The sequence below is a fragment of the Melitaea cinxia genome, chromosome 25 (genome assembly GCF_905220565.1).
Source record: "Melitaea cinxia chromosome 25, ilMelCinx1.1, whole genome shotgun sequence".
Classification (NCBI taxonomy): domain Eukaryota; kingdom Metazoa; phylum Arthropoda; class Insecta; order Lepidoptera; family Nymphalidae; genus Melitaea; species Melitaea cinxia.
The window spans coordinates 3,888,055-3,915,293 of NC_059418.1; the positions used below are offsets into that span (position 1 = coordinate 3,888,055).

Below are 27,239 nucleotides of genomic sequence, written 5' to 3' on the forward strand. Positions count from 1 at the left end.
AATCTTTATTTAAATAAAATATGAATATTCTTCATCAACGTGGGTAGTACAAAATAGTAAACTAAACTCGCATTAGTAGAGTTAACTAAACAAGTACTCGTCAGGTCACTCAGGTCTCACTTAGACTTTAAATGGGACCACGTGACAAGCACCTACTTTCGAAGCAAGAGTCTTTCATAAAGCTTACCTGCTGAAGGCTCTCAGGCGGTAACTGCTGTGCTCTCGACCACAGCGACATTTTTTATCTACAAAAAAATATTGATTAAAGGTATAATTAAAATAAATTGTTACGAAACAAACAAAAAAAGTGCTTGTACTTATGTACGCATGTAAGAAGTTATACTTCATTGGCTAGTTAACTTCACGTTGCTAACTTCTTCGTGAACTAGCTAATTTCAAGGTGTCGTGGGGGTAGCTAACATCGTAAAATTTACTCTCATCGTTTTTCCCTAGCGCGCCAAAAGAATTATAACTTCAAAAAAGGAAAAAAAAACTTACATTTTCTTACACCCACCCAGGATGGGTTGGTAACGTTCACTTTAATATCTGCAACAAAATAAAATATGTATTTAGAATACAATTTAGTAGTTGTATTTTCAATTTAGTAATCTTCAATAGAAACATCTGGTAGACATTGATCAAAAGGTTAAAATTTTGATACGACTTGTGAAAATAACTTTTTCATCTAAATTTTAATCCGTAAGTTAAACTTTATAATTTTGTTTGTTCTATTTATTCTCATGATAATTTACACAATTCACTTTTATATGAGAAATACATTAGAAAGAATACATTTTTAAATAGCTATAAGTATTACATTATTTCTAGCCGAGCGTGTCGGTAATACACAATAGTTCAATACACGATATCGTCACAAAAAGCAAAAAAGTGAGGGTAGAAAGGTATTATATTGATGGTAAGATCAGTCACTATGCAGAATAAAGGAACAAAAGTGACGTGACAAAGTGACGAAACATAATACATAGGTAGATCTTCATATGTTTAATTAGATGCGGCCAAACGAAATCTATACAAATAAATAATATTGGAGTGTCTGTTTGTAATATTAAAATAACCGCTTTTTCCTATTTGCATATGGATATACATATACGCGGTACACATACCAAATAAAAATAAATTAATAAAATAACATTTTTTATAATTTTTGTCTGTCTGTCATTATATAATTAAGTTTTTTATTTATTAACCGACTTCCAAAAAAGGAGGAGGTTCTCAATTCGACTGTATTTATTTTATTTTTTTTAACCGACTTCCAAAAAAGGAGGAGGTTCTCAATTCGACTGTATTTTTTTTTTTTTTTTATGTATGTTACATCAGAACTTTTGACCGGGTGGACCGATTTCGACAAATTTTGTCTTAATCGAAAGGTGGTGTGTGCCAATTTGTCCCATTTAAATTTATTTGAGATCTAATAACTACTTTTCGAGTTATATCTAATAATGCGTTTTTACTTGACGCTTTTTTCGTCGACCTACGTTGTATTATACCGCATAACTTTCTACTAGATGTACCGATTTTGATAATTCTTTTTTTGTTGGAAAGAAGATATCCCTAGTTTAGTATCATGATAAGGAAACCAGGATTTGATGATGGGATCCCAGAGAAATCGAGGGAAACTCTGGAAAATCCGCAATAACTTTTTACTGGGTATACCGATTTTGATAATTTTTGATTTAATCGAAAGCTGATGTTTATCATGTGGTCACATATAAATTATATCGAGATCTGATGACTACTTTTTGAGTAATCTTTGATAACGCGTAGTTACTTGACTATTTTTTCGTCGATCTACGTTGTATTATTACTTGTCGATGTAATTGAAGTCGATTTTTTTTTCGTTTGCGAGCAAACACAATTATACTATGTATGTTACATCAGAACTTTTGACCGGGCAGACCGATTTCGACAAATTTTTTTTTAATCGAAAGGTGGTGTGTGCCAATTGGTCCCATTTAAATTTATTTGAGATCTAAGAACCACTTTTCGAGTTATATCTAATAATGCGTTTTTACTTGACGCTATTTTCGTCGACCTACTTTGTATTATACCGCATAACTTTCTACTGAATGTACCGATTTTGATAATTCTTTTTTGTTGGAAAGGGGATATCCCTTGTTTGGTACCATAATAAGGAAACCAGGATCTGATGATGAGATCCCAGAGAAATCGAGGGAAACTCTCGAAAATCCGCAATAACTTTTTACTGGGTGTACTGATTTTGATAATTCTTTTTTTGTTGACAGGAAGATATCCCTAGTTTAGTATCATGATAAGAAAACCAGGATCTGATGATGGGATCCTAGAGAAATCGAGGGAACTTCTTGAAAATCCACAATAACTTTTTTCTGGGTGTACCGATTTTAATAATTTTTAATTTAATCGAAAGCTGTATGTATTTGACACATACATGCATATATATATATACTCTTTTGTTTATTATTATAGAAGTATAGTCTTTTACAAGAGTACCTTAATAATGCTCAAACTTATAATTATGTTTAATTTCTTAAAAAGAAAGTTTTTCTTCTTAATTAAAAAAAAGTGTGTATCAGCTCCGACGCACGACTGGAGTTTACTCCTTAGATTACGCTTACTTGTCTAAGAAAAAGATTAATTAATTAATACCATATCAAATGGTAAATAAATGAATCAAATAACGCCATCTATCGTTGGAGATCGTAACGAGGTCATTTGTTCAGTAGATTTTACTCCTCAGAAGCTTTATATGAAAATCGATCAGTTCAAATAATTTTTTATTTTGTATATTTCCAGTCTGATTTGACCACCATCATCGTTAACAAGGGGAATAATGAAACCAGAAACCTTGTAATTTTTAAACGACTTCCAAAAAAGGAGGAGGTTCTCAATTCGACTGTATTTTTTTTATTTTTTTTTTAACCGACTTCCAAAAAAGGAGGAGGTTCTCAATTCGACTGTATTTTTTTTTTTTTTATGTATGTTACATCAGAACTTTTGACCGGGTAGACCGATTTCGACAAATTTTGTTTTAATCGAAAGGTGGTGTGTGCCAATTGGTCCCATTTAAATTTATTTGAGATCTAACAACTACTTTTCGAGTTATATCTAATAATGCGTTTTTACTTGACGCTTTCTTCGTCGACCTACGTTGTATTATACCGCATAACTTTCTACTGGATGTACCGATTTTGATAATTATTTTTTTGTTGGAAAGGAGATATCCCTAGTTTGGTACTGTGATAAGGAAACCAGGATCTGATGATGGGATCCCAGAGAAATCGAGGGAAACTCTCGAAAATCCGTAATAACTTTTTACTGGGTGTACCGATTTTGACAATTTTTAATTTAATCGAAAGCTGATGTTTATCATGTGGCCACATATAAATTTTATCGAGATCTGATAACTACTTTTTGAGTAATCTTTGATAACGCGTAGTTGCTTGACTATTTTTATCGTCGATCTACGTTGTATTACTTGTCGATGTAATTGAAGTCGGTTTTTTTTTCGTTTGCGAGCAAACACAATTATTTATGTATGTTACATCAGAACTTTTGACCGGGTAGACCGATTTCGACAAATTTTGTTTTAATCGAAAGGTGGTGTGTGCCAATTGGTCCCATTTAAATTTATTTGAGATCTAACAACTACTTTTCGAGTTATATCTAATAATGCGTTTTTACTTGACGCTTTTTTCGTCGACCTACGTTGTATTATACCGCATAACTTTCTACTGGATGTACCGATTTTGATACTTCTTTTTTTGTTAAAAAGAAGATATCTCTAGCTTAGTACCATGATAAGGTAACCAGGATCTGATGATGGGATCCCAGAGAAATCGAGGGAAACTCTTTTACTGGGTGTATCGATTTTGATAATTCTTTTTTTGTTGGAAAGGAGATATCCTTAGTTTGGTACCATGATAAGGAAACCAGGATCTGATGATGGGATCCCAGAGAAATCGGGAAACTCTCAAAAAGCCGCATAAATTTTTACTGGGTGTACCGATTTTGATGATTTTTAATTTAATCGAAAGCCGATGTTTACCATGTGGTCACATTCAATTTCATCGACATCTGATTACAACTTTTAGAGTAATCTTTGATAATGTGTATTTACTCGACAATATTTTTGTCTACCTACGTAGTATTACTTGTCGATATAACTGAAGGCGGTTTTTCTGCGTTTGCCTGCAAACACAATTATGTAATACTAAATTAACCGCTTTTTACTAAATGCAATGGATGTATACACGGTACATATACAAAAATAACATTTCTGTCTGTCTCTGAAACGGCTGGATCGATTTTGACGGGACTTTCACTGGCAGATACCTGTTGTAATAAGAAGTAACGTAGGCTACTTTTATTTTAGTTTTTTATATTATTTTATAAAACTGCACAATAACTATTTTGTTAAATTCCACGCAGACGAAGTCGCGGGCACAGCTGGTTTAATATAAAATTGGTAATATCTTGCATGAAATATGGCGTCACGAATTCACGATATAATCCTGTACCGAATTATAGTTCGTTATTTTCTTTTAATCACAATCTTTAAATTGTGTAATCGACATTAACATCCTAATTAGTAGCGTTGTATGTCTACTACTAATATTATTTCATAATCATCATCATTTCAGCCTATTGCAGTCCACTGCTGGACATAGGCCTCCACAAGTTCGCGTCAAAAATGGCGTGAACTCATGTGTTTTGCCCAGTCACCACGCTGGGCAGGCGGGTTGATGACTGCAGGGCTGGCTTTCTCGCACCGAAGACGCTGCTGCCCGTCTTCGACCTGTGTATTTCAAAGCCGTTGGATGTTTATCCCGCCATCGGTCGGCGTTATACGTTCCAAGGTGGTAGTGGAACTGTGTTATCCCTTAGTCGCCTCTTACAACACCCACAGGAGAGGGGGTGGCCATATTCCTTAATGTCGTAGCCACACAGCTTTAATATTATTTAGAGAAAATATTTGATTTTTCGTTTGTTTGGAATAGATAAACTTAAAAACCAGGAGCGATTTTAATAATTCTTTCACCAGAATACTACAAAGAAAACCGAACAGTCAAGTTCGTGTAATCCTCGCGAGCGGGGAACTAATGACGAAATAAAAATACATTATTGTTTATAGTATTATACATATATTGACATTTCGTTTATAAACAACACTAGCCAGTTGTGACGATCTTTACAAATAATTTTATAAGAATAATTATAACTTAAACATGAGCTCGGACTTCGAACGGAAAAATATTATTGATTCAATTTTATTGTACAATCGCTTATTGAAAACAAAATATAATAATATTAAAATCATCTCAAACATATTTAGATGACTTGGTTAAAAGAAAAAAAAAATTGTTGCACGAAAATTAATTGACGAACGCAAGAAGTCTCGTTTTAAAACTAAAAAACGACTTACCGAATAAAATTTATTATTTTTTTTTTTATTCATGATTTTTATCCTACGTTTCCAGACTTTCAAAACAGTTTCCATATTCACTAAAAAAATTAACTTATCTGTTATTTGAAAAATCGAGATATATTTTTTTTTTTTCTTTCATTTCGTTATATTATTTTAAAGGCAGTGGTTACACGTTCAACGTTCTATAGAAATCTATATTATTATGATATAATTCTCAACAATTATGCCAATTTCTATTAAATACACTCCAAAAAGTGTAACGAAAATTTCAATATTAATTATCAAACCTAATAAATAGCGACAGAGTCAACGGAAGTTACCAAAACGGTAAATTTCTACCAAAATGGTATATTTGACGATCTAGTAATTTTCAAACGCCGAAAACAATTTTTAACTGTGCTGTCCTTCGATTCGAAAAGGTATTAAAATTAATAATTTCTCTGGATATTTAGAAATTACTATTTTTTTGCTACCCAGAGAAATTACAATCGACATAGTCCCCAAAAAAATGGAACATACATTACATTAGTATTAATACATATTACCTTTCAAAACTAAAATTTGCATTTGATGCCCGTTTCCATCAAAGAAACGCTAGCTTCACACCCACCGAGGACACGATTTCAAATAACTGACAGCACAAATTATTTCTCAAAAATCTAAATTTAAAACCTACAAAAACAAACCTAGTCTAGATAAACTTAGTGCTAACGCGATACCCTAACACACGGTCCGTGCATTTTTTTCATATACATTTTTTTGACGCTCACAAAAATGTACATTTTTTTGTTTGTTTTAATATTATTCTGCTATGGTTAATGGACAGCCTTATTACTAGGCTTATTTACTGCACAAAACATAATAGCGCCTATTCGAATTTTCTTTAACTTTCACATAAGTTCTACTGGTCACCATTTCCGTTTTGTGCAGTGCTAGTGTAGTTTTTGTTGTAACAAAAATATTTCCCTTGTAATAAAAACTTGAATATATAAAGTTTGTATGTAAATGGACATCAGAGATTGCTCTTTGACTTCTTATACGTATATAAGAATTTTATTAAACTTTACGATCAAAATTAATTATTTTTGTACATCGGTAACAATGTTTAGGCTGTATTATGAACAATTTCATTGACAACTTTCCCTACATATTATGCGTTACAACAAAAACCCACCCTGAACACTAAACAGTAATATAAACTAGAAATTATTATTTTTTTTTACTCTAACTTATACAATAATATTTTATAAGATTTATACACTATATATTTTCTTTTCATCAATTTCCACACGTAAAGAAGAAAGAGTGCGTTATGGGAAATATCACAAATATAAAAAGGGGGTACTATGTACATACAAAGCAACGTTACCGAATTCAAAGTGTCACCGTTGTAGGACAACGTCTGCCGGTGCAGAAATATATATATTTTTTTGTACACTAAAATATTACTTTGTCGAATTCTTCCTTTGTACTCCAACTGGCTTATCTTGCTTCTCTGGTTTGACTTTATCCTTAACGGGCGGTTTCTTTTCCGTCTTCTCTGATGGTTTCGTCGGCTTTACTTCAGTTTTCACCGGTGCTGGGGGCTTCTCTGCGACTGGACTCGTCGCTTTCTTGGGTTTATTCGCTTTAGCGGCGGCCGCGTAGTTGATAGGTTTGATTCCCGGTTGCGACTCTTCCACTGGCGGCGGTGTTGATTGCTAGAATTCAAAGATATTATATAGATAATATTTAACCATACTGTATGGTTTCACTAAAGCTATCTTATTAATTAGTAGCCTTGTTGGATGCTAGTCTCGACCCTACTACTACTATGAGTAGCCTACATTTAAACACCGAGTTTGAATATTATGTAATGTAATATCAGAAATTTTTGTTTCAAAAAATGAAACAAACACGTCCATATTTACAATGATGATTAGCTTGCTTCTATAGTATATATATGGGCGCAAATCGCCGACTATCGGCAATAATTGGAAACTATTGATATTTATGTTTTAGTTTATTGTTAAAGTGAATATATTATAGGAATATCTGAAATGTATAAGATTTAAATAGTTACTTTGTAACATAAAACCGTTACTTATTGAGATCTGACATTTAATAGACACTGTTTTGACTGTTTGAATGTTTTGAAGACGTTTGATGTTTCATTCATTGTTACAATACTCAATTTACTGTGTAAATATTCGAATTAATATCTATTATAATTAATAATAATTATTTTGTACTGAATTTTATTATTTTATGCAATAAGTCTTTTTTTAATTTCATTTCGAATCTTGCTTGCAGCGCCATCTTTACATTGACTAATGTTTGTTCACATTAATGTTTGTTCAGATTAAATTAAGTAACCTTTATATTATACAAATCATTTTAACTTATTTAAATTCGTTAAAACATTTATTATAAATATTAAGATATATTTCAAGAATTATTTTACTTTTTGTATTTGATTGTAAGGTAACTATTAAAGCAGTTGATTTATGATAATTGTGTTTGCTCGCAAACGAAAAAAAAAACCGACTTCAATTACATCGACGAGTAATACAACGTAAATCGACGAAATAATAGTCAAGTAACTACGCGTTATCAAAGATTACTCAAAAAGTAACTATCAGATCTCAATAAAATTTATATGTGACCACATGACAAACATCAGCTTTCGATTAAATTAAAAATTATTAAAAATTATTAAAATTGGTACACCTAGTAAAAAGTTATTGCGGATTTTCAAGAGTTTCCCTCGATTTATCTGGGATCCCATCATCAGATCCTGGTTTCCTTATCATGGTCTAAGCTAGGGATATCTCCTTTCCAACAAAAAAAGAATTATCAAAATCGGTACATCCAGTAGAAGGTTATGCGGTATAATACAACGTAGGTCGACAAAAAAAGCATCAAGTAAAAAAGCATTATTAGATATAACTCGAAAAGTAGTTGTTAGATCTCAAATAAATTTAAATGGGACCAACTGACGCACACCACCTTTCGATAAAAAAAAACATTTGTCGAAATCGGTCCACACGGGCAAAAGTTTAGTCGAATTGAGAACCTCCTCCTTTTTTGGAAGTCGGTTAAAAATATGATGCTTTTCTATACGAGCAACTGTGCGTTAATAAGCCGAGAAAATCTTAGTGAGTTTTTTTACTTCAATGGACTCTGAACGAGGACACTCTGGCGTATCGCCGACATATACTATATATAATTTTATTTAATGACAATAGAAGTAAATTACATAGGGTTGAATACTTATAGGGGTCCTCCATTACGTAGGCTCTATAGGGGGGCATTTTTTATTGAATTAGAATTAATAAATAAACGCTTCACACTCAACGGATCCCCCGTAGGATTTTCTCCTGTGTTGGGGGTCCGGAATCACACACAATACTCAAACACAACGCCCAGACCACGACTAACATGTATATGGTCGATACATATCGTTGATGCATCTGTCGTGAGCGGGAATCGAACCCGCGACCGCCAGCGCAACAGCCAGTGCTATTACCGCTGCGCTAACGCGTCGTCAATTGCGACATCAAACGCGAATTACTAAAACAAAAAAAAGTACGTGCGTACAAAGTACATATGCCAGAAGCGAAACTTCTTTGGCAAACTAATTTTTAAGTCTCGTTTATATTTATACATATCTAAAGCTTTAGATTTCCGTTCCAGCGCCATCTAGTTAGTTTGCAATGTAATACTATCGATATTAATGTAACAATTGCAGTTTCAATAGTACACGCTAGGTGGCTCTGTTGTTCCACAAAAACGTTGCACCTCTTCGTGACGCTAATATTATTATTATTGCGTTTCATCCGTAAAAATTTGACGCTTAAAGAAGTTTCACTTCAAAAGAACCAACAAACAACTCCAACATTGATACTTGTATAAAACTGTATTGTGATGCTTCATTTTTCATAATTTAACAAGTTAAGATATACATTTTATTCTAATCTTATATCATTACTACTCTGCAACCGCTCTGGTGTAGTTGCGTGCGCCATTAATGCACCTAACAACCGGCGGTTTGCGGGTTCCATTCCCGCTCGGGATGGATATTTATCTTTGTACAATAACTCCTTTCCTGTTTGGATCTCCGTCCATCTGGGTCTCCCCACAGTGCCTCGGAGAGCTGTCGGTCCCGGTTGTTATCATAAATAGCTGATAGCAATCGTAACTAATAGCAGAAAATATATCCACAAGCTCACAGCGGAGCAATGTGGTGGATTTAGCTACGGCCCTATTCCTACATGGAGAAAGAGGCCTATGTCTAGCAGTGGGATGTTACAGGCTGAATTACATATCATTATCAAGACATATTTTTTATTCTCCTTATATCACTATATTTTATAGGATTTTATTTAAATAAATAAATAAATAAATAAATAAATAAATAAATAAATAAATAAATAAATAAATAAATAAATAAATAAATAAATAAATAAATAAATAAATAAATAAATAAATAAATAAATAAATAAATAAATAAATAAATAAATAAATAAATAAATAAATAAATAAATAAATAAATAAATAAATAAATAAATAAATAAATATCACTATATTTTATAGGATTTTCACACTACATATTTAATGGACCGTTCCCGACACGTTAAGCTGTACTCACTTTAACGATCTCTGTTGTAACTTCCTCTTTAACTTCACTTTTAGGTTTGACCTCTTTCCGCTTAGCTACTACTTTGCTGTCCGACTTCACAGGTGCGGGTTTCGGTTTCTTGACCTCATTCTTGACAACTTTTTTGACTTCCGGCTTAGGTTTTGTGTCTTTTTTAACTTCTTTTGGCTTCTTTTCCTTGTCTATTGGCTGGACGTCCGCTGCGCTGACCTCCGGTGGATCTGAAGCAACTGGAGTGGGTTCTGGAACTTCAAACATTTAAATTAATTCGTGTTTTTCAAAATAGAAGGCGGCTCTTACTCTTTATATTAAAACGTGAAGCAAAAACTTTGTACCCCGGTACAAACGTTGTTTACGGAAATTGCGCGGACGGAGGAGTATGAAATTTCGCACACTTAGTTTTTATAGAGGAGCGCAAGATGCTAATATTTTTTAAAAATTATACATAAAATATAAATTAAAAATAATAATATCACTAATAATACGTATTTACTTGACTATTTTTTCATCCACCTACATTATATTACTTGTCGATGTTCTAGTAATAGAAGTCGGTTTTTTCTTCGTTTGCAAACAAACACAATGAGTTATCCCTAATAATAACTTGACTAAGTTTTCGTCGTAGCGGCTCACCTGATGGTAAGCGACTACCGTAGCTTACAGACACCTGCACCACCAGAAGCAATGCAAACCCGCTGCCAACCTTACCCTCGATCCCCCCAGGAGCTCTGATCACCTTACTACAGTATTATCTAGTTGTAATCATGAAATAAAGTGTAGTCGGGCTGATTCCGATTTTAAGGAGAACATGTCCTGCTGTGCCCTACCTCAGTTAAGATTGAATCAGATTTGATCCTGGAGTTAACGTCTATAACATTTAGTAACCAGGCCGATTGTACGCTTGTTTTCCCATTGCGGAACAAAAGTGTTATCGGTTTCAGCATACATTACAGAACAGTGTACTTTACGCTACAGACGTTGAGCCCTTACCTTCATGTTTATTTATTTATTTATTTCAACATGTGCTGATACCTAAAAGATTTGTATTACCTTCTGTTTTACTTTCTTCTACCGAGGGCTTGCTATCGACCTCGTCTGTCCGCTCAACGACCTCCGCGGGCGGTGTCACTTCTTTAGCACTTTCAACTTCTTTGCTTGTTTCCGTTACATCTTGCTTTTCTTCTGAAATATAAGAAAAAATCAATTAAGTCCCTCACGCGAAACGACTGATAAGATAAAATGTCGTGGTCTAGAGACGCAAGTCTACCGAGACATTGGGATTTAATGTTCTTAATATTGTGACTTATCTAAGTTTGTAATGAATGTACCTAATGTATAAATGTACATTTTTTTTTAAATTCATTGGGGTTTTTGCTACCCGTTTGTTTTTTTGTTGAGAATATTGATAATTTTAACCAAATTCAAAAATATATTTTTTTTATGTGTTCGCGGATAACTACGTCTTTTGTGAACCGATTTTGAATATTCTTTTTTGGAAAGGAGATATCCCAAGGTACCATGATAAGGAAACCAGAATCTGATGATGGCATCCCAGACAAATCGAGGATAAACTTCGAAAATCGTAGTGACGACTAGTGTGTTTGTTAATTTTGTTCGTCTTCTTACGTTGTATTACTTGTCGATGTAATTGAAGTCGGTTTTTTTCGTTTGCTATCAAACACAATTATTTTGACGTTAAGTGTATCTTATGGCGAATTTCATTTCACGTTATTTTATTCCAACGCCTATAAACGACAAATATCAGTATGGCCGATGGCCTACCCAACACTAGGGATCATTTTAAAAAACTTCCTAATAACTCAGAGCCCACTTGCCAAATTACCTTAAAAATCCCATCTCCCGTTTTTTTTTTTCTATTACAAAATCCAGAGTTGAAAATGGCTAGTGCAAGCTAGTGATTTTATCTATTATATCGTATATTATTTAATTTAAATTTTTTAGTTTTCATCCAAAGGTTGCCTGGATGAAACTACCTTATGCAACTAGGTTGTTATCATGTACACCTGATAGCGATCGTTACTCATAGTAGGGAATATATCCGCCAACCCACATTGGAGCAGCGTGGTAGATTAAGCTCTGATCCTTCTCCCACATGGGGAAAAAGGCCTATGCCCATTGGTGGGATATTACAGGCTGAAGCGATAACTAGGCCACCCTTTGTAATTTTCTTGTTAAGGAAATTTATTTTAATTTTTTTTTCTGATGTATTATTAGCCTACCTGGAGGCGGCCTCGCTCTGAAGGGTACAAACTCAGCGGCCAGAGGGTTTAGTTTCGATCTCGACACCGTCTCCTCAAGTGATAACGACGCAGATCCATTACTTGTTCTGAAATTAATAATACATTTACATATTACTTTTTTAATTTAATTAATACCGTGAATGTTTTTTCATACTGTTCTATAGGAGTTCACTGCTAATTTTATTTAAAAAAAAATTACCTTTTTTGTGTATAACAACGAAATAGCAATGACGCTGAGAGTGAGTTTTACTATCGATACAAATAGCAAAAGACAATTTATATTTTGATTTTAGGAGTTTTATTAATTACTAGCTACCCGCCTCGACTTTGCACGTTTGCAAAAACTATCAGTGTTCCTCTTACTATATTATGCATGTATTATAAATATAAACCTTTCTCTGGACTCACTCTATTTACTAAAGAAAACCGCATCAAAATCCGTTGCGTAGTTTTAAAGATCTAAGCGTACAGACAGCGGGAAGCTTCTTTGTATTATACTATGTAATGATTTATCATTTGTATCAATGAATGAAAAACTTGAATGTTTAAATATCACCGTAATCGTTCTTACATTGTAAACTCCAGTTTCCTAACAGAGCTGATATACAAACCATTTTTTTATAGTTTTGTATTATAGCAGGTTAAATATAACCTGCTTTGCCCTAACTTAGTAGGACACAGAAGGATATATATCCTGTTCACAATCTGGAGCAATCCGACTGAAGCAGTACGTCGACCTTACAGAAGATCACAGCTAAATAACACTTCTCTCAAGTAATGTTGTGTTCCTGTGAGTAAGGTAGAGAACTCTTAAGGAGGGTAGGGAGTGTAGGGGGTGGGGGGTCGACAACATGCTTACAAATCTTCTGGTTTTGCCAAACTGGTTCTGTAAAAAAAAGAAAGCACTCACGTTGGGTAATGATTGTGTCCATTAGAAACGGGCCTCTGTCTCTGTTCCCGCTGTTCATCCTCGAGCATCGCCTCGATACACTGTTCCATCAGAGCTTCCTCTTCTAGCTGTTGCATCACCTGTAAATAATAAAAGCTCTTAACATTATGTGTTTTTTTTTTTTGTCTTTATATTTTTATCAAGAACTACATTGTAACGTAAATCGTTATTTGATTCGTTTTTTATCATTTGATATGGTATTAATCTTTTTCTTAGACTAGTAAGCCTTTTCGTGCCTATTAAGATAGTCGATCTGAAGGAGTAAACTCCAGTCGTGCGTCGGAGCTGACACACAGACTTTTTTGTAATAAATACATAAACATGGAAATATACATATATAAATAAATACATATATTACACCTAAACTGAGGCGGGATCGAATTCACAACCAAGAAAGCAAGGTTCTACAAACTACGCCAACGGTTGACTAGCCCGTCATTGTCATTGATTCACAAATTTTTTTTTATTACCAAGATGGCAAACTGGCAAATAATCTGTCTGATGGTAAGCGATTAACGAAGTCTACAGATGCTTGCAAAAACAAAATTATCACAATCGCGTTGCCAACCCTACTCTCCCAAGGTGCTGTCAACTTAGCCACCACAAGAACACAACACTAATTATATATTATTATTTAGCTGTGACATTCTGTAAGATCGAGATACTACCCCATTCGTACTGCTAAAATTTTTTGCAAAATATTCCCTACCTTGCCCTAACTCAATACCTTTACAATCCTCGTGCCGATTGATTTCAGGACAACTACATTCGAAATTAATGGTAGTTGCACTTTAACAATAATTAATTAACTTATCACGTACTAATATAATTACACTTTGTCAAGGGGCAATCCAGAAGTTTTCTTGACGGCTATTTGAATAAATAAGTTTTTAAAAGATGCATATGGATAAAAGTAAAAGATTAAGTGTAGAGTCTCCCACAAACAATTGGCTTCTTATCAGGGTAACGTATAAAAATGCATACAATAGATAAAATTACACTATCATTGAAACACACTTGTGATGGATTCCAATTCAACCTTATCATTACTTTTGTCATTAACATTTATTGACACACTAGCCGACCCGTGCCCACTTCGTTGGGCGTTAATTATTATATTTGTGATGATGTTGTGTTTCAATTTCGTCGACGTCTGCTACGTAGGGAGCCGGCATTCTATCGTATAGATGATAAAACAATAAAACGGTTATGCGATGCGCGGTAGCGGCTTACGAGTGACGGCAGCGGGCGCCTACAGCGATGAATAAAATCGTAATAATATCGTGTATTTATTGTTTTAAATTACAGAACCAAATAACATACTTTAAAGAACAAATTTTATAGCACTTAAATAAATAATATGTTGCTCCAACGCCATCTATCAAAAATCGAGAAAACGTCGTCGATAGACTGAAATTAATAACGTCGAAAGACTAATCAATTGTTTTCTAATAGCAATAGGTGGCGCTAGTTTATTTACCATTCTGATATTATATTTTAATCTTTTTCTTATTTACTAAATTTTTTATTCAATTACAATAAAATATAGCCTATGTCACTCCTGAATAGTGTAGCTTTCTGTTAGTGAAAGAATTTTTGTGATCAGATCAGTATTTGCGAAGATTACCCCCTACTGTTTGCGCTTACATGAATAATGAATATGAATAATTTGTTAAATGAATGCTAGATTATTCGACTCCATTTTGATGGCTTCGATTTTCTCTTGCAAGTAAAGTGACGCCTGGGCAGGAACGGTGATACCAGTTGTAAAAAACTAATTTACTGTGTTGCAACTTTATACAATAAAACTTTAACTTAAAATATATGTAATAATAAATCTTCTCATGAATGAAAGCCTAAACATCCTCCCCCGCGTTGAAAGATTTCCTTTCAACAGATTCGTCGTCCAAAAGTGGGCAGATGCGGGTGAGGGGTCTTCTAAGGCAGCCCCTGGTTGTGTTAACATCAGCCACTCGTGCCACACCATCAGGTCCATGGTAGAGACGAGCAACTCGTCCAAGACGCCAGCATAAGGGAGGCAAGTTTTCCTCTTGAAGTAGGACCAAATCTCCAATCTTCAAAACTGGTCCATACTTTGTTCGCCACTTGGAACGTTGTTGCAGTTCCGAGATGTATTCTTTGTGCCAGCGCTGCCAGAAATGTTGCCTTATTTGTTCAAGACGAGCATATCGTTGGAGTGCGGTCGTCTTCTGTTCCACTAGCTCAGGTGCAGGTAATGCAGTGATTGGTCGTCCAATAAGAAAGTGCCCTGGAGAGAGGGGAAGAAAATCGTTAGGACTAGAGGATAAAGGACACAACGGGCGACTGTTAAGGATACCTTCCACTTGTGCAAATAGTGTGCTTATCTCTTCGAAAGTTAAGTGGGTGTTACCCATAACACGTTTAACATGGTATTTAGCCGATTTTACGCCGGCCTCCCAGACACCGCCGAAATGAGGAGCATAAGATGGTGAGAATTTGAATTTTATTTCCTCTCCAATCGCAAAATCTAACACTGAATCAGAATAGGATTTTAAAAAAATAGCAATTTCTTTAGCTGCTCCTACAAAATTGCGACCATTGTCACAAAATATTTCCAGCGGCTTACCACGCCTAGCAATAAAACGGCGTAAAGTCATTATGAATGCGTCTTTGGTTAAATCGCTGACGGCTTCTAAATGTATGCATTTGTAGCGAAGGCAAATGAATAGACACAAATAACATTTTACAAGCCGAGCTCCGCGACCCCGTCTATTTAGTATCATGAATGGACCCGCGAAGTCGATGCCTACAGTACGAAACGGAAAATCGACTGTAACACGTTGTGATGGCAAAGTTCCCATGAATGGACTTAGAGTTTTACCTCGCAGCCGTCTGCATGTGATGCACTTTTGAACTGTGCTTCTAGCTAAGCGTCGACCATTGATAGGCCATATCTGATCCCGTACAGAAGCGAGCAGTAATTGTGGGCCTGCGTGTAAATTTCGTAAATGACAATCTTCAAAAATGAGCTTGGTAAGATGATGAGAGGCATGTAAAAGTATTGGGTGCTTTCTATCATAGCTTAAATTAGAAGCATCTATACGACCACCGACTCTAATCAAACCGTTTGCATCAATAAATGGAGACAAAGATAAAATGGTTGACTTAGAATTTATAAATTTGTTTTTAGTTAGCGAATGATATTCTTGTGGAAATAGTTGTTTTTGAGCTGTTATACATAAATAATAAAATGAATCATTCAATTCTTCAATTGTAAGTTTACTGACTATTTTATTTTTAGGATTTTTTATGTTATAAAGAAATCGCTTTACATATGCAACTATGCGTTTTAATTTATTAAGCTTAGAGTAATTTTCTATATTTATGACAGAATTCATTGAATTTATTGTAGCTGTATGTGATTTTATTTCCGGTAAAGTAGAATCTGAATTTTTAATTAATTGTGGCCATTCACACTCTGGTTTTAAAAGAAATGAAGGCCCTGACCACCACAATGACATATTAACAATTTCGTTGGGTTGTACTCCTCTTGATATAAGATCAGCAGGGTTCTCAGAGGATGGAACATAACGCCAAGAATTAGCATCTGTTAACTCGCAAATTTCAACAATTCGGTTGGCTACGAAAGTTTTTAAATTACTGAAGTTGGCTCGGAGCCACCCAAGGACAACACTAGAGTCACACCAATGAATAAGACGTACATTTTGGCATCTTAAAGAATCAATAGTTGTTTTTACCAGTCTTGCAGACAATAAAGCGGCGCACAGCTCAAGCCGTGGTATGGTCATTGGTTTTATTGGCGCCACTTTGGACTTTCCACATAACAAAGAAACGGTAACATTACCTAGAGAGTCAAGGGATCGCATATATAGGCACGCCCCATATGCAGACTGAGATGCATCGCTGAAAGAATGCAGTTCAATGGATGATGGTGAATCACAAAGTGTGCGTCTAGGTATGTCTAGTGATTTTAAACAATGCAAATTATCAGCAAATTTTTTCCATTCCAAATTAATATGATCGGAGACTGGTTCGTCCCAAGTTAGTTTTTCAGTCCATAAAAGTTGTAATAATAATTTAGGTTTGATTATGCATGGACTCAATAACCCAAGAGGATCAAAAATTTTAAATGATGAAGATAATATGAATCTTTTGGTTAACACATTACTTGAAGGTATCTGTATAGAAACATGCAAATTATCTGTGTTGGAATTCCAACCTAACCCTAACGTATTTAATGAATTACTAATGCTTAAATTATCCTTTGAATCGACTACATCAGACTGATAAATTGCCTTTGAATTTGATCTATATTTTCTTAAATTAAAACATCCCCTCCTAAGTGCTTCAACTACGAACTTCTGTATATAGAGAAGTGTGTCTTCTTCATCTGCACCAGTTATTAGGTCATCAACGTAAAAGTCGTGTTGAATAATTGTTTTTATGAGATCGTCATCGCATTCCTCCCCTAGTTGCCAAAGGCACCGAGTACTCAAATAGCTGGCACTTTTAAACCCGTAAGTGACAGTATTTAATCGATACGTTTCTAAAGGTTTTGACTCATCTTCTCTCCACAGTATGAGCTGCAGATTACGATCCTCTTCATGAAGGAGAATCTGGCGGTACATTTTTTCTATGTCCCCTGTCAAGAGATATTTATACTGTCGGGCTCTTATCAAAATGGAAAAAAGAGAGTCTTGAATATTTGGGCCCTTTAACTGTATGTCATTTACAGATAGACCTGAGGAAGTGCGTGCCGACCCATCAAAAACTACTCGTAATTTTGTTGATTCACTGTTAGCTTTAAATACAGCATGATGGCATAAAAAATATGATGTACCTAGATTTGAAGTTGATATTTTTTCCAGATGGCCTAACTGTGCATATTCATTAATAAAATTGCTATATTGTGATTTCATTTCTGGTTTCTTATTTAATCGCTTTTCTAAATTAAGGAAGCGCCTTTTCGCTAGTGTATAAGAATCGCCCAACACATCGGGTGTATTAGCTAATGGGAGCCTAACACAGAATCTACCCGTGGGGAGACGGTATGTATGACGAATAAAATGGTTTTCGCATTCTTTATCTGCATCAGATAATATTGGATCTTGGGGAACTGATTCTAATTCCCAAAATTTAGATAATTGTGAATCAATTTTGTTGAAGTAAGATAGGTTAGACAGACACTGATTATAATTGCTTTTATGAATATTATTAGTAGAGGTAGAGATAGGGCCTCCGATCAGCCACCCTAGCTTGGAACTTCTTAGTTTAGGATTATTAGGGCCCAGAGATCTCTGCTCAGAGCCTAAGATGTCCCAAAATACATCGGCACCAATAATGATTTCTACTGGTGCGGGTTGATCAAAGGTCGGGTCTGCTAACTGAATGTTTTTTGGTAATTTGAATTGCTGAATATTGATGGATTGAATAGGGATTTCTCCTGAAAGATTCTTTAGTACTAAACATGAAAGTGAAATACTAAAATCTTTGTTAACTAATGAATTGAATTTCAAATTGCATGACTCTGTGACTTTATCACAAGAATTGTTTCCTATGCCTATAACGTTGATTGTATGGATTGGATTTGAATTTAGCGACAATGATTGTTTAAGAGATTGAGTAATAAATGAAGATTGGCTGCCGCAGTCCAGCAGTGCGCGGACTGTTTTGCTTTGATTTGTATTAGGATTTGTTACATTGATTAATGCTGTAGACAATATGATTTGATTAAAGTTTTGTTTAGAAAAATTTGCTAATGAATGATTATTACTGAGATTAGTATCGTTTTCTACTGTAGGAATTTTAGAACTAGTTTTGTTTTTGGTGATGTGCAAAAGAGTATTGTGTCTCTTATTACACTCACGGCAAGGTCCTAAGTGGCATTCACGAATTGAATGCCCAAATCTTAAGCAATTAGGACACAAGTTTAACTTAGAAACTTCAATTTTGCGTTCTTCAACATTTTTGCTTAAAAATATAGGACAATTATATATTCGGTGATCTCCTTTGCATAGAACACAGCGATAATTTATTTGACTTGTGGCTGCAAAAGATTTCAATTGTCGTTCACCAAAATTATTTTTACGAATCAATGGAATTGCAGGTCGTGACTGAGACAATATTTTATCTGGTTTATTTCGATTTAAACTTTCGAGAACATCTGAACGATCGGATAAGAATTTATGAAATTGTTTAAGTGTGGGTACATCATCCAATGTATTACGATATTCCTGCCACTTAACCATAGTAACATTGTCTAATTTTGAGGATACCATATGAATAATGAGTGTGTCCCACTTGTCAGTAGGTTCGCCTAAAGTAGCTAAAGCACGAAGGTTTTTTGTTACATGATCTACCAAAAATCTAAGTGATCTTTCTGATTCACGAGCCACTGTATTTATGTTAAAAAGAGCACTGAGGTGATGAGTTATAAGTTGTTTTTTGTTATCATAACGTTCACAAAGCAAAAGCCAAGCATCGTTATAATTTGCCTCGGATATTTCAATATTAGAAACTATACGTGCAGCATCCCCCTCCAAATATGATACCAAATAATGAAATTTATGAATTGACTGAAGTCTATCGTTATTATGTACTAGTGATAAAAATGAATCCCGAAAATCCAACCATCTGAAATAAGACCCATCAAATTTGGAAATCTGAATTTGTGGAAGCTTAAAGTTGACCTCGTGACGATCATGATTACAACAAGAATGTTCAAGAATAGTTTGATCTTCGCGCGGCGAGCTAGTGTTACTTGTGTCTTTCTGATTATTCTGAATTATTTGTAACCCCGTTGCAATAGTAATACAAAAATCCTGTTCAATATTATCACGCTCGATAAGCTCACTGGTCATATTCTCAAAATTAAGTACTTCTATTCGTGATTGTAGCATATCAAAATCATCTGACAGTTTTTTAATTTTATCTACCTTCAATTGTAATTCGCCTATCTGAAGCGACGTCAAACTAATCGAGGAAATAGAATTCAAATAAGTTTTAAATTTAGTAATGCGGCCTTTTACAGAACTACGTCTTACGCATAGATCCTTCAACTCCTTTGCATTAACCGTTGAGACACTACTAGCTTCGGTCATTGTGGTTATTTAAACTTATAACTATTACAAAATTAATACAAATACTTAATTCAAATAAAGTGAAGTGATTATGAAAGAAAAAAAAAATATATCTAAATGCAAAGAAGTGAATAGGCAAATCGAAAGTAAATTAAGTAGGTAGTTAAAAAATAATAATAATGTCTCACGCTCCTCAATTCGACGATGCTCAGGACTCCGCTCGTAAACAAAAAAAAAATGTTCGCAGCAAGCACTGGTTACCGCTCAGCTGATCCACTAGCTGCACCGATCGGCCAGCGTCAAGCGTACGCGCAGCATTCGAAAATCCTGAAGTATTCGGCGAATAAATTAATATGATTTCCCGTCAACACTATTACGTTAATTCGTATTATAATTTTACATTAATTCGTATAACTCGTATATAAAAATAACAAAAATATAATACTGTTCATCTATTGTTATAATAAGTAACTTTTTACTGCAACTTAAAGATTAAATTTACTTTATTGAATAATTCTTTGTTAGTTTTACTATGGCTTTATTAAATAATTAAATATTTTACGTCTAAAAATGTTGATTCATAACTGTTTAATGAAATTAGTACGCAATATAACTTTTAACAAAATGGATGTAGGTAGATAAAACACGTGTTTCGTACATGTTAATACTTGCAATTTTTGTATTTAATTTGCACAAGTGAAGCTGGAATTGGTTATAGGATGATGTAATGGATAGAAAAAAGGATTTTAGGGATTTAGGGCACTTATCTTAGTAAGCTGCGTGGTCCACGATGGGTTCTGCGCACCAAGCTAAGCTCACGCCGTAGCCGCCCCTTCCGATCATATTTTCAAGTATGATTGCTCTTCTAATTAAATGAATGAATTGACTGCTGTCTCAGGATCAGGCCTTTGGTTCTAATTAGTAGTTAAAGTATATCTTGAATTTTGAATCTTGATTATGATTATTGCGATGTAAAATTTCATAGGTGATTTTTGTTGATTTTAATTTTCTAATCGTTCATCTTGCAGATTCGTAATCAACACGGTCGCCAAAAATTTGTTTGCGCTTACATGAATAATGAATATGAATAATTTGTTAAATGAATGCTAGATTATTCGACTCCATTTTGATGGCTTCGATTTTCTCTTGCAAGTAAAGTGACGCCTGGGCAGGAACGGTGATACCAGTTGTAAAAAACTAATTTACTGTGTTGCAACTTTATACAATAAAACTTTAACTTAAAATATATGTAATAATAAATCTTCTCATGAATGAAAGCCTAAACACCTACATACAAATAAAGTTATAAACTTTACCTCTTTATGATATTAGTATAGAAGTATAGATTATAAGATATTCAATAAAAAATTTACTAGCCCGTTGGCGCAGTATTTAGTGCTTTTTGTTACAAGGCTGTTTTGTTCGATTCCCGACTGAGTCTCAGTGCATTATTCATATATCTTAATATATATAAATTCCACGTCACGTTGTTTGTCCGCGATGGACTCCTAAACTACTTAACCGATGTAAATCAAATTTGCACATCGTGTGCAGTGTGCAGACGCCGCGTTGCGCTGGCGGTTGCGGGTTCGATCCCCGCACATGACAAACATTTGTATTGGCCATACAGGTGTTTGCCGTGGTCTGGGTATTTGTGCAGTCCTTGTGGGTCTCCCCACCGTGCCTCGGAGAGCACGTTAAGCCGCCGGTCCCGGTTGTTATCATGTACACCTGATAGCGATCGTTACTCATAGTAGAGAATATATCCGCCAACCCGCATTGGAGCAGCGTGGTGGATTAAGCTCTGATCCTTCTCCGACATGGGGAAAGAGGCCTATGCCCAGTAGTGGGATATTACAGGCTGAAGCGCGTGCAGTTTGATCCAATTTAAAAGATAGGCTATATTTTATTTCGATATATGTAATTATTATATTTAAGAAAAAAAATAAGGCAATACGAAGTTCGCCAGGTCAGCTAGTATTTATATAAGTATTATTTATATGTAAGTATTTATAAAAAAAAAAAATATGTAACTACATCAACTGGCTTTTACCTATAACCCAAGCATTAACCTTACCTTAGGAACAGACCGTGTGTGTTAAATATATTTATTACTTCTTTATTATTTAAATTGGATTATGAATTAACATCTTACAAATTAACGTTTTGTTTTTAATGTTTTTTGTGACAATAATTGAAATAACCAATTAAGTTTAATTTATAACCGACTTACAAAGTTTCTCAATTCTACTGTATTTTTTTATCTATATTAACTAAGGTATTTTGACTGTGTGTATTTTATTTCATCGTAGGCTCACGAAAAAATAGTCAAGTAAATACGTATTATCAAAGATGACTGACTCAAAATGTACTTATCAGATCTGAATCAAATTTTAATGGGACTATGCGACATGCATCAGCTTTTGATTAAAAAAAAGAATTATCGAAATCGGTCCACTCAGTAAAAAGTTCTGTGGCAACACACATAAGAAATACAATCAAATTGGAAACATCCTCCTCTTTTTGACGTCGGATGATACACTTAATGACCTTGAACTCTGCCTTACGTCATTAGCAATGGGCTTATACTAGCAGCGCACATCATTTAAGCTATGTGCATCCGTCTGTACAAGCCGTAATACAATAAGGTAAACAAATAAATAACCCAAGTAATTAGCGAAAAAAAAAGTCTCCTTTTGAGCCAAAAAAGAAATGGTTACATTAGGCATAGACGTACCTCATTAAAAAGCTCAAAGTCTCGGACCTTACAGAACATCACAGCTTAGTAATAATGCTCTCAAACAGTGCTGTGTTTCTGTACGGTAGCCCAAGGTATTTGGAAGTTTCGATTATAGGGTATCCTCCTTTCAATGTTCTCCTGGTGTTACAAGTGTCACTACGCTACAGTAACTGCTTACCTTTTTTTTATGTCATTAGGTCGGCAAACAAGCGTACGGCTCACCTGATGGTAAGCGATTACCGTAGCTTATAGACACCTGCAACACCAGAAGCATTGCAAGCGTGTTGCCGACCCAATCCCCAATCCCCCCAGGAGCTCTGGTCACCTTACTCACCAACAGGAACACAATACTGCTTGAAAACAGTATTATTTTGCTGTGATCTTCTGTAAGGTCGAGGTACTACCCCAGTCGGGCTGCTCCATATTTTGAGCAGGAAATTCCTGCTGTGCCCTACCTCAGTTAAAACCTACCTTCAGGGTTTGAAGCTAACGTTTGTTTGCCCCTTTGATTATAAAAGTAAAATTTACCAACCTGTTTGTCGAACTCCTCCTCGTTTTCCATCCACATGTAATCTTCGAAGTCGTCCTGCGGCTCAACGAAGGCCGGAGCCCCCGGGTAGTATCCTCCCGCCATCATGTATCCTGGAATCATTAACAAATTTATTTATTTTTAATGTACGGCTATATACCACAGTCTATTGACACCTGCAACAGCAGAACTATGGCAAGCCCCGACGCTGTCCAGGAGCTCTGGTCACCTTAAGACAACACTGCTTGAGAATAGTATCACTAAGAGGTGATCTTGTGCAAAGTTGAGGCTCTTCCCCGGTCGGTCTGCTCCAACTTATGAATGCGATATATCCCGCCCTACCTCTCAATATATGTATTACTAGCGACTCGCCCCGGTTTCGCACGGGTGCAATGCTGATACTAAATATACTACAGAATGTCTTTATTTATAGTGAGAAGCTAGCTTTTAGCATGGTTATTAACATAATAACAACAACATTCAAATATGCGTCGTTAGATTACACGTTGTTACAGAATGCGTTGAAGAAATAAAGGTTCACTGCTCGTTCCCCGTAGGTTATAGCGTGATAATATGTAGCCTATATGTTGACCCGACTTCTTAATAATATTCGTGCCAAATTTAAAGTAAATCCATGCATTACTTTTTGAGTTTATCCCGGACATACATACAGACAAACAGACAAAAATTCTAAAAACTATATTTTTGGCTTCGGTATCGATTGTAGATCACACCCCAAGTATTCTTTTAAAAAAATATTCAATGTACAGTTTTGAGTTTCCTACTATTTTATTATATGTATAGATGATGATTCAGTCTGTATGATGTTCCTTATGGCTGTTGCGGTGCCTGTTGCAGGTTCGATCCCAGCTGCTAACGTTTGTATTGTCTATACAGAATTTTTGCCGTAGTCTTGACGTTTGTGTTCAATATTGTTGTTATTATGTTAATAACCATGCTATATAAGCTAGCTTCACACTATAAAAATCACGCAATATAAGTAACTAAGCCGATAAACATAATTAAATGAAGAATTTAATGAAGTAGACAAGACAATTTTAAATGAGCGCCATCTATGAGATTTTTCTGTAGATATGAAATGTAAAGAAGAAACAGGTAAATGAATGTTATTTCAAAAGGTATAATCGTAGGTATTTTTGGTGCTGTATAGCGTTCACGCAGACGACGTCGCGGGCAGCAGCTAGTCATATATAATCTGAAGAATATGACGCAGGTATACAATCTTACCTGTTGGTCTGGCCGTTGCAGGTTCGATCCCTGCACATGACAAACATTTGTATTGGCCATACAGTTGTTTGCCGTGGTCTGGGTGTTTGTGCAGTCCTTGTGCGTCTCCCCACCGTGCCTCGGAGAGCACGTTAAGCCGTCGGTCCCGGTTATTATCATCTACACGCATTGGAGCAGCGTGGTGGATTAAGCTCTGATCCTTCTCCTACATGGGGAGAGAGGCCTATGCCCAGTAGTGGGATATTACAGGCTGAAGAGTATACAATCTTACCGCCAGCCACGTGTCTGGGTACGTGGTGCACGGGGTACACCGGGGGCCGGAGTCCCGCGTCTCCGCTGCCGACCACGCCGCCTCCCACACCGCCGTCTATGACCACGCCGTTAGCCTGCTACCCACGGATACAAACGGTCAAGATCAGGTGATTGTTCTGTTACGGATCTAATAGCTTAGAATCTATCCATGAACACACACACACACAGATTTGACTATTTTTTGACGCCTCCCCCCTTGTCACACTTTGTCGACCGTACCGATCCCTTAACCCCTTATCGTGTGACGTAATTTTTGGATGGCCCCTTATCTGCTGTATCAATACTAGTAGGATGCCTCCCCCTTTCACTCTGACAAGGATTATAAACTTATATAAATAATAATAAATCGTTAATATATTGCTAGAGCAAATCTTGAAAGAGCTGGACCAGCTGGGTCAAAATTTATGAAAATTCTGTAGATAATCGTTTACTTGCAAACAAATTAACTGTTTGCTCACAAACTAAAAAAAACTGACTTCCAATTACATCAACAAGTAAATAAAAATATCACAGCAGGAATTTCTTGCTCAAAATATGGAGCAGCCCGACTGGGGTAGTACCTCGACCTTACAGAAGATCACAGCAAAATAATACTGTTTTCAAGCAGTATTGTGTTCCTGTTGGTGAGTAAGGTGACCAGAGCTCCTGGGGGGATTGGGGATTGGGTCGGCAACGCGCTTGCGATGCTTCTGGTGTTGCAGGTGTCTATAAGCTACGGTAATCGCTTACCATCAGGTGAGCCGTACGCTTGTTTGCCGACCTAGTGACATAAAAAAAAAAACTTCAGTGGTTCTCTCATGGAAAAGTAACAAACATGCTCGATAATTTTCCCATTTATAAATATTAGTATGGTTTAGTCTTATTTTACATCAACATTGAAATTTAGTAGTGTACAAAGCTCACCTGCCACTGGCCATTATCTTCGTTCCCGTAATAAGCCCCAACGTTGGCCGATGTCTCTGGAATTTTCATACTTGCTACCCTCTAAGCTAATTATCCACCACTTCTCATATATCTATGAACATCTAACGAGAAAAATAATAAAAAGAAATTTGTGTACTTTAATTATACGCTAAATATTGACTATTTAATTATAATTTCTTTAGGCACTGTTTTCATAAGTTTGATAGTTATTTGAGGTTCGCCGATATTCTTCTTTGTAGGGTTCGGTTACCTGAAAAAAATTATATTTAGTTTTATAATAAGTTTGCTGTTGGCCATTGACTATGAACACACATTCTGCATTCACACACACACACACATACACACACATTATACATTCTGCACTCCTTTTCTATATAAACTATAAGTATGCAGAATACCATACTCCCGTCCACAAAATTTCCGTAAAAATGGGTACAAGTTTTTGCTTCACACATTAATCTATAGAGAGATAAAGAGTGCAGAATGCTATTTTTTTTTTAAATTATGCATGATAAATACATTACATCAATAAAAAAAAAAAACATTACACACACTATCATGTATTGGACACACACGCATATACCTACACTTTTTATTTATTTTATTTATTCTTAATGTACACCGAAATACAGACACATAAAGAAAGATACAATACAAGATGTACAAAGGTGATCTTATCGCTAAATAGCGATTTCTTCCAGATAACCTTTGGGTACTGGACACGATACAGTAGCAGCGGTTAGAGGTGTGCACAAATTAAGGAGGAAAAATCAATAATAAATCAAAACAAAAGCTACGATATGATAGACTCTTTATTATTATAGAAGTATAGTCTTCGACAACAGAACCTTAGTAATGTTCAATTAAGTTAAATTTCGACCACTAGACAACCACTAGTATATATTACAAGCTGCCAAAGTTTAACTAAAATCGGTCCAATAGTTTTTGTGTGAAGGAGTAACAAACAAACATACCTCAAACATCCTCACAAACTTTCGCTTTTACAACATTAGTATAATCCTAAGTTTTGCTATGAGAATGAACACATTTTTTCTCATTTTTCAACCCGTTTCATTGATATTTTACAAGTGATTTGTTGTAACATGATTATATACAGCTTTTTACAATAA

General features: G+C 35.1%; 3 protein-coding genes across 3 annotated transcripts in view; all 3 read right to left on the bottom strand.

Annotated features, from left to right (window-relative positions):
• LOC123666245 (signal transducer and activator of transcription 5B-like) overlaps positions 1 to 238 on the bottom strand; it is a 44,678-nt gene extending 44,440 nt beyond the window's left edge. The window contains exon 1 of the mRNA XM_045600421.1: positions 188 to 238. Coding sequence (XP_045456377.1) covers positions 188 to 238 — 51 coding nt within the window. The remainder of the gene's footprint in view (positions 1 to 187) is intronic.
• A 4,883-nt stretch (positions 239 to 5,121) lies between these two features.
• Positions 5,122 to 26,224, bottom strand: LOC123665818 (microtubule-associated protein 1B). Its single transcript, XM_045600051.1, has 8 exons — positions 26,089 to 26,224; positions 25,145 to 25,262; positions 23,629 to 23,738; positions 13,236 to 13,354; positions 12,305 to 12,411; positions 11,115 to 11,246; positions 10,056 to 10,312; positions 5,122 to 7,125 (listed from the first exon to the last, which is right to left on the bottom strand). Exons 1-8 carry the CDS (start codon positions 26,155 to 26,157, stop codon positions 6,871 to 6,873), a joined length of 1,167 nt encoding a protein of 388 aa, XP_045456007.1. The 5' UTR covers positions 26,158 to 26,224; the 3' UTR covers positions 5,122 to 6,870.
• On the bottom strand, positions 15,053 to 16,025 carry LOC123665819. The gene has a single exon (XM_045600052.1). The coding sequence runs from the start codon at positions 15,911 to 15,913 to the stop codon at positions 15,131 to 15,133; it is 783 nt and encodes a 260-aa protein (XP_045456008.1). The 5' UTR covers positions 15,914 to 16,025; the 3' UTR covers positions 15,053 to 15,130.
• Positions 26,225 to 27,239: the final 1,015 nt, after the last annotated feature.

Excerpts from the sequence above, each read along its gene's own strand:
- LOC123665819 (XM_045600052.1), bottom strand. The coding sequence starts at position 15,913 with ATGACTTTACGCCGTTTTATTGCTAGGCGTGGTAAGCCGCTGGAAATA.
- LOC123665818 (XM_045600051.1), bottom strand. The coding sequence starts at position 26,157 with ATGAAAATTCCAGAGACATCGGCCAACGTTGGGGCTTATTACGGGAAC. Across the intron at positions 25,263-26,088 it reads AAGATAATGGCCAGTGGCAG|CAGGCTAACGGCGTGGTCAT; the intron begins GTGAGCTTTGTA and ends ATCCGTGGGTAG. Across the intron at positions 7,126-10,055 it reads TTACAACAGAGATCGTTAAA|CAATCAACACCGCCGCCAGT; the intron begins GTGAGTACAGCT and ends TTTGAATTCTAG.